An 8427-nucleotide genomic window follows, 5' to 3' on the forward strand; every position below is an offset into this window, starting at 1 on the left:
AAAAAAAAAAAAAAAAAAAAAAAAAAAAAAAAAAAAAAAATATTTTTTTTTTTTTTTTTTTTTTTTTTTTTTTTTTTTTTATTTGTGTACATATTTGTTCCTACCTTCGTCGCTACACATATTATCACGAATGAACTTGATTGCATCGGGAGGCCTTTCCTTTTGGTTATATAATTTTAAAAGAATATTGCTTATTGTATTTATGACATTATGTTCTTCCAGGTATATGATAAAATCGTCTTTTTCGTTATTCTTTGTATCTTGCGAGTTCATATTAAAGATACTCGATATAAATAAATTTTTATGTGAAAAAAATGTTATGCGTTAAAAATGGACAAAGCTTAAAGGAACATTTATGTATAAATATATAGTCTATTCACTAATAAATACGCACACATATACATATATGTATATATATATATATATATATAATATAATATAATATTTGTACCTTTGTGCTTATTGTTATTAATTGAGCTCACTCATGGAAGGATGAAAAAACTTAATGTATACATAATATAAAATATTTTTTTATATTTACATATTAATTTTTATTTCTTATAACATTACACAATAAATATATATATATATATATATATATTATTTTTTATGATGATATGTAATATTTGAAAATACTCGCTTTTTATTTATAGCATATAAATACAATTAGGTATAAGAAAATAAATAATTTAGACAATTTTTTTTTTCTTTTTTAGTTTTTTTTGTTTTTTTCTTTTGCACAAAAAATAAAAACAAAAAAAAAAAAATTCAACAAGTCTTTAATTTTTGCACAATAAAAAAAATATATATATATATATATATATAAAATAAAATAAGTTGGAAAATAATTTTGAAGAGCATAAAAATATTTTAGAGTATTAACATTTGAAATATATAACAAATAAAAAATATGAAATGTGTATATATATATATATACTGTGGATACAAAATTGCTATATATATATATATTGTACCCTTTTCAAACTTCTCCGTTTTATTTCTTAATATATATATATATATATATATTTTTACCATATATATATATTATTGTGTGTATACAATTTATATGAAGAAAAGAAAAAAAATGAAAATAAAATGAAATATATATTGACCCTTTATAATGTCTCATATGTTAACAATTTTTTTAATATATATATATATATATATATATATATATGTATTAATTATCTATTTTTTTTTTTTTTTTTCTTTTGTTCCTTTATGAATCTTTTATTATGTGAACTGGTTGCCAGCAGGATCCTAATTTTTCATCCTTCTGATCTTGCTTTTCAGTATCTGTTTTAAGAAGCTTAAATCGAGAAGATCTCCTTATGACAACTTCTGACAAGAGGTTAAGTACACGCTCTATATTTTCTTCATCTACTTTAATAGGTTTAATATTCATATAAAATGCAGCTGTTATATTACTAATAATTAAATGATTTAAATCTAATGATTTAATTATAAATTTAATATTCTGTAAGGTGATCATTCCTTTTATATAATGAAATGTAACTAGTATCCATTCACGTAATGGATATTCATTTATAATATTTAAATTGAATGACTCTAATATCAAGAAGGCGCCTATAAAATCCATTGTTGACATATTATATATTTCTTTTAATTTTAATATATAATTTAATAAATCATCAAATGTTTCTTTACCATCTCTTTTCTGAATATTTTGTAATATATAATTTACAAATCCTGATGCACATTTATTTTCATCAAGTTCATTACATTTCTGATGTAGCATTTCTAAGTTCTCTCTCTTTTTTAAAAGACTATGTTTTTTTGAAAGCCTTAATTCCATTGCGGGTGTTTCTGACACCTTCTTCTTTTCAAACATTTTTACATTTTTTAATGGCGTATTTTTATTTTGTAAATTTCTAGGGTTTTCATTTATATCGGTACTATCATTTAATGAAACCACTTCAACAGAATAGCTTTTTTCAAATGAATTTTTTTCAATGGACTTATTACTTTGTTCACTCGTAATAGATTCGTTCATAATAGATTCTTTCGTAATAGATTCTTTCGTAATAGATTCTTTCGTAATAGATTCGTTCGTAATAGATTCTTTCGTAATAGATTCGTTCGTAACAGATTCTTTCACAACAGATTGGTTATCAATTATCCTGTTATTATTTGCTCTAGTATTATACGATATAGTATTATTTGATTTATTATTATTTGATCTATTATTTTTTGGTCTATTATTATTATTTGTTATGTTATTTTTTTTTTCAATTTGTCTATTGTTTGTTTCATTTTTTACTTTCTTGTTGTGCAATCTAACACTTCTTCTAACATTTTGAGTCTCCGTATTATTTTCCTCTTCTTTTTCTTTAGCATATAACAAGGTACCATTTTTGTTTTCTTTTCTTATTGAATTTGCTGAATCATTTTTATCTTCACTTTCATTGGTAGAAATAAATACTACTTCATCATTCCATCTATTTACTGTGTTATTATAATAAATTGAATTGTCATTTTGTACATTTCCTATTTCTTTTTCTAAGGTATGTGTGTCCTTCTGTTGACTGCTAGATCGTGTTAATATACGTCCTACATTTTCAGCAAGGCTTGAATTATTGTTCATGTTTCTATTTTGAACTACATTTCTATAATTTTCTTGTATATTTATGTTCCCTATTTTATCAGGATAGTTTCCATGAGTTGTTTGTATTTTCTGTACATTCATATAATTATTATTAGAAATATCTTTCCCTTTCTTTGTTTCATATTGCATTTTCGACGTATGAATATATGTAGATATAATATCCTTAATTTGTTTATGTTGATGATAATCATTGATCGTTTCTAAATTTATTTCATTTTTTTCATTGTTCATGTGATGAATATTTTCTCTAGAATTTCTTTTTAAATCCAAACATAGATATTTGGTTCTTGATATATTCTTTTCATTTTTGTTTTCTTCATTATTTGTGATATTAGGTAATTTATTTAAATTACATTTTAGGTTCATTTTTTTATTATTAGGATTTAAAGGGTAATTTCCTTTGTCTGTAGAAATATCTGTATCATTATCATCGTCTATTAAAATATAGGTATCAATACCTTCTCGAATTGTATTTACGTGTTGTTTGTTAAAATGATGATTTGCATAATCATTAATATTGTTATTATGGTAATTAATGTAATTATTATTACTATTATTACTATTATCATAATTAACATAATTATTCTTATTATCATAATTATTCTTATTATCCTTATTATCCTTATTGTTGTTTGTATTACTACCACTGCTATTCCCTCTTCCATGCTTCATATCATTAACCTTTTCACAATTATTATAAGGTCCACTATATTGCTCATCAATAGTATAACATTTCTCCTTATCTACCTTTTTTATTACGTTACTTTTTTTATTTATATCTTTGTTTTCTTCATAATCTTTAGGTACATTATATTTGTTTATACAATGCGTACAATTATAACGTGGTTTGCTTGTTATGTTAACCATATAATTATTGTTATTGTGTTGACATGTGCTAATGTTTTCACCAACATTATTCATTTTTATGAATGAATTTACATTTGAATTCTTATCATTATTTAAATTATTTGAAATACGTAAATTATTAAACATATATGGATTGGAACCTTTATGTAATAACAACTTCTGTATACCTGACAAATTTTGTAATACAGGTTCTTCCTTTTCTATATTCTTGAAAACGTTTGAATTTTTATCTACATCTGCAGGAATATTCATCATCATCATATTGTTATTATTAATAAGACTGTTCAGTATGTTATTCATCATATGGTTGCTTCCGTTATTTATCATATGGTTCGTCCCATTATTTATCAATTGGATAACTGCATTATTCAATAAATTATTTGCTGAATTATTCAATAAATTATTTGATGTATTGTTCCTAACATTAGTAGGTGCATTATTCATATTATTATTTGATATATTGTTCCTAACATTTGTGGGTGCATTATTCATTAAATTATTTGATGTATTGTTCCTAACATTTGTGGGTGCATTATTCATTAAATTATTTGTATTGTTCATAACATTTGTGGGTGCATTATTCATTAAATTATTTGTATTGTTCCTACCATTTGTGGGTGCATTATTCATTAAATTATTTGTATTGTTCATAACATTTGTGGGTGCATTATTCATTAAATTATTTGTATTGTTCATAACATTTGTGGGTGCATTATTCAATAAATTATTTGTATTGTTCATAACATTTGTGGGTGCATTATTCATTAAATTATTTGTATTGTTCATATTATTATTTGCTGCATTATTCAAGATACTATTTATTACATTATTCATATTGATATTTGTTATATTATTCATATTCACATTCGTTTTGTTAGAAACAAAGGTATTCACTTTATTATTAGGGAAATGCATATTGTTTGTATTATTAATAGAATGAATAATATTTAAATTATTATTATTATTATTATTATTATGTTCATTATTTTCATTTTCAGATTCAGCTGATTCACTTATTTTGAACATGCAATTATCCTGATTTCCTATTTGTGTTATTTTATTATTATGCTTTTCTCTTAATATTTTGTTATGTTCTAGAATTAATTTTTGCAAAGATGATAAGGATACAGCCCTCATGGATTTTAAACTTGTATCCATAATATTATTATTATTATTATTATTATTATTATTATTATTGTTATTGTTATTGTTATTATTATTATTGTTATTATTGTTATTATTGTTATTATTGTTATTATTGTTATTATTATTGTTATTATTATTGTTTTTGCTGCTGTCATTTGTTAGATTCATATCAAAAGGAATATTGCCTTTATTCGTTCTATCATCATTTAAACTGAATTCGCCGTTAATATTATTCAAATTGTAATACTTGTTTGCACTATTAAAATTTATATTATTATTATTATTATTGTTGATCATATTATTCATAGTATTCACATTAAGACTACTTATATTTTTTAAATTACACAAATTATTATTTCTTTCATTATTACTTTTATCTTTGTCATTGTTATTATTCATATGAAGAAGGACATTTACATGTTCCATGCTTCTTGATTGATTATATTCTCTCATATTATTGCTAATATTTACCTCACAATGTTTCAAATGCGAATGGTTAAGTCCAATTTTATTTTCTTTATTATTATATATATCATTTACACTTTTAGAATTACAACTTTTGTTTACCAGCTCTTGTAATATGTCATTCTTTATTTTATTTTTATAAGATAAAAAGTTATCTTCATCACATTCTACTGTATGTTTTATGTTGTTCTGATTATTTATATGCATTGAATCTTTTGAAATATTAATATGTTGACTTTCTTTTAAGGTTACATTATTATTAATATTATTATTATTATTATTTTCTATGGTTGTAATATGGATAAGTTTGTTATTATTATTATTATTATTATTGTGCTTATTTACATTTTTGTTTGGTTGATCATTCTTTTTTGTGTTACTTGGTTTTATATCATTATATTTATTTTCATTATTGTTTGTTTCATTACTAGAAAAAATACATTGATTTGGTAATATGAATTTATCAAAGTTTTGTAAATCTCCGATATTTGTTCTATTTGATTCAAATTCTTCTCTATATTCTTCATAATCATTTACGTAATATATATTTCCCTTGTCTGTGTCATCAAAAAATGTTCTTCTTTTTCTTTCATCATAATATTCCATAATAAGTTTTTGTAGAAAAGTATCTGTTTGTTCATGTCGTATCTTTTTTATATATTCATCATCTATGGGAATACATAATTTATTATTTAATAAATAATTATTATTTATTTTGTTTTTGCCCTCATTTATTGATAAATAAGAATTATTAGGTAATACTACATTATTATTGCTATTAAAATTGTTATTACTATTATTATCATCAATTTGTTCACAATCAATTTTGTTTTTGCTTTCATTCTCAATTTTGTTTTTGCTTTCATTCTCAATTTTGTTTTTGCTTTCATTCTCACTTTTATTTTTACTTTCACAATCAATTTTATTTTTACTTTCATTCTCACTTTTATTTTTACTTTCACAATCAATTTTATTTTTACTTTCACACTCAATTTTATTGCCATTTATTTTTTCTGTTTCATTTTCTTTTTTTTGTTTATTCATATTTACTTCTTCACTCGGTTCTGATAATTTAAGGGTTGCTTTTTTTTTGATGTTGTTATTATTAACAGAACAACTTAATATACTTTTCAAAGAATCATCATTATTGTATTTCTCTTTTTCAATACTATTAATGGGCGAACATGATATATTTACTGGTATTTGCTTAAGTACCGTTCTAGGTCTTTCTTCATGTGGGACGTCCTTCGATGTCTTAATTTTATCAATATTTTCATTTAAAATGTATGAATTATTTATTTCAATAGAAATATTCCTATTGATTATATCTTCTTTTACATCCTCCTTAATAATATCTTCTTTTACATCCTCCTTAATAATATCTTCTTTTACATCCTCCTTAATAATATCTTCTTTTATATCCTCCTTAATAATATCTTTTTTTATATCCTCCTTAATAATATCTTTTTTTATATCCTCCTTAATAATATCTTCTTTTACATCCTCCTTAATAATATCTTCTTTTACATCCTCCTTAATAATATCTTCTTTTACATCCTCCTTAATAATATCTTCTTTTACATCCTCCTTAATAATGTCTTCTTTTACATCCTCCTTAATAATGTCTTCTTTTACATCCTCCTTAATAATATCTTCTTTTACGTCCTCCTTAATAATGTCTTCTTTTACGTCCTCCTTAATAATGTCTTCTTTTACATCCTCCTTAATAATATCTTCTTTTATGATATTATTATTAATTTGCTCCTTTTCATTACTCCTAATCAAAACAAAATTTTTTTCATTTGATGGATCTGATACATCATTTTTAATGTTGCATTTATCTTTATGAACATTTGAAGGATGTAGGTCATTTTTCTTATTTTCATCTAAAGATTTATTTTCTTGGCTATTTTTGTTTGTTTGTTCATGTATAAGATTATAGTTCTTTTCATGGGTTGAAATATCATTATCGGAATAATTATGATGGTTGTTTTTCATATTTTGTATTACCACAATATTTTTGTCATCTTTTTGTTTAAAATACATATTCTCATTAATTATATTATTATAATAATTATTATTATGTTTATATCCTTCGTCACGTGGTGCATTTACTTGATAATGTAAATTGTTATTATTTTTATATGGTGTACTTTCTTTATGATATACACTAATATTATTATTATCATTATTATTATTATTATTATTATTATTCTTAAGTAATAAATTTCTTTCTACAACCCAATTTGAGGAATTAACATTATTATGATCTTTTTCATGTACATCATGAAAATAATTATCAATTTGTTCCTGAATCATTTTGTATTTGAATTCTTTTAATTTTTCATCAAAATGTTTATCAATTTTTTCATAGGGATTTAAAACTTTACAATTCTCTTCATCATATATATCATTTTCATTATTATTCAAGAAATATGGTAGTACATATTTATTATAATAATTATATATATTATTATCTCCTTGAATATTTAGATTATATGTAGTAGTAATATTTTTATAATCATTGATGATATCTCTTATTATTTGTTCTCTTCTTTTGGATATTAAAGAAACTGTATTATTTTCTTTTAAAAGGTTCTCTAAATAATTCGAGTCATATTTTGTTACATCGTTAGGTAAAATATATCCATCATATGTATCATATGTTTTATATGTATCATGTGTTTTATATGTATCATGTGTTTTATATGTATCATGTGTTTTATATGTATCATATGTTTTATATACACCTTCTTTTATTAAAAATTTATTTTCTTCTTTATTATTACTGCATTCACGATTTATATGTCTCTTCTTACATTTTTTACAATTAGGAAAATCTCCTTCAACGCTTGAAAAGCTTCTCTTGTTATTGTTTCTATTAGATCCTCTCCCATTCTTAAAAAATCTACCATTATAACAATAGGAATAAAGATAACAACAAAGTCCGCATGTCAAGGAAGCCAACAAGCCTTGAACAGTAAACAAAAATATGGACGTAGGGTTATGAGACATTTTGAAGTAACAAATAAATAAATAAATAAAATATACACACAGTAGTATATATATATATATATAACAAGTAAATATAATGTTAGGGTAGAGGAAGTAACTAATATAAATTATAAAAAAATAAAATAAAATTTCTCACAGAAATGATGAAAAAAAAATATATATAAATGAAACTTCTCACAGAAAAGGAGAAAAAAAAAAAAAAAAAAAAAAAAAAAAAAAAAAAAAAAAAAAAAAAAAAAAAAAAAAAAAAAAAAAAAAAAAAAAAAAAAAATAAAAAAAAAATTTATAAAAAAAAAAAAATTTTATTT

At 22.0% G+C, this 8427-nt stretch overlaps 2 protein-coding genes across 2 annotated transcripts in view; both read right to left on the reverse strand.

Moving 5' to 3' along the window:
- PRSY57_0712400 (hypothetical protein) overlaps positions 1 to 273 on the reverse strand; it is a gene marked incomplete at both ends in the record, with an annotated part of 1019 nt that extends 746 nt beyond the window's left edge. The window contains one exon of the mRNA XM_012906778.1: positions 105 to 273. Coding sequence (XP_012762232.1) covers positions 105 to 273 — 169 coding nt within the window. The remainder of the gene's footprint in view (positions 1 to 104) is intronic.
- A 946-nt stretch (positions 274 to 1219) lies between these two features.
- PRSY57_0712500 (hypothetical protein) lies at positions 1220 to 8119 on the reverse strand (the record flags this gene model as incomplete). The annotated part of the gene is made up of 1 exon (XM_012906779.2): positions 1220 to 8119. One exon carries the CDS (start codon positions 8117 to 8119, stop codon positions 1220 to 1222), a length of 6900 nt encoding a protein of 2299 aa, XP_012762233.2.
- Positions 8120 to 8427: the final 308 nt, after the last annotated feature.

This window comes from Plasmodium reichenowi, chromosome 7 (assembly GCF_001601855.1).
Source record: "Plasmodium reichenowi strain SY57 chromosome 7, whole genome shotgun sequence".
NCBI classification, from domain to species: domain Eukaryota; phylum Apicomplexa; class Aconoidasida; order Haemosporida; family Plasmodiidae; genus Plasmodium; species Plasmodium reichenowi.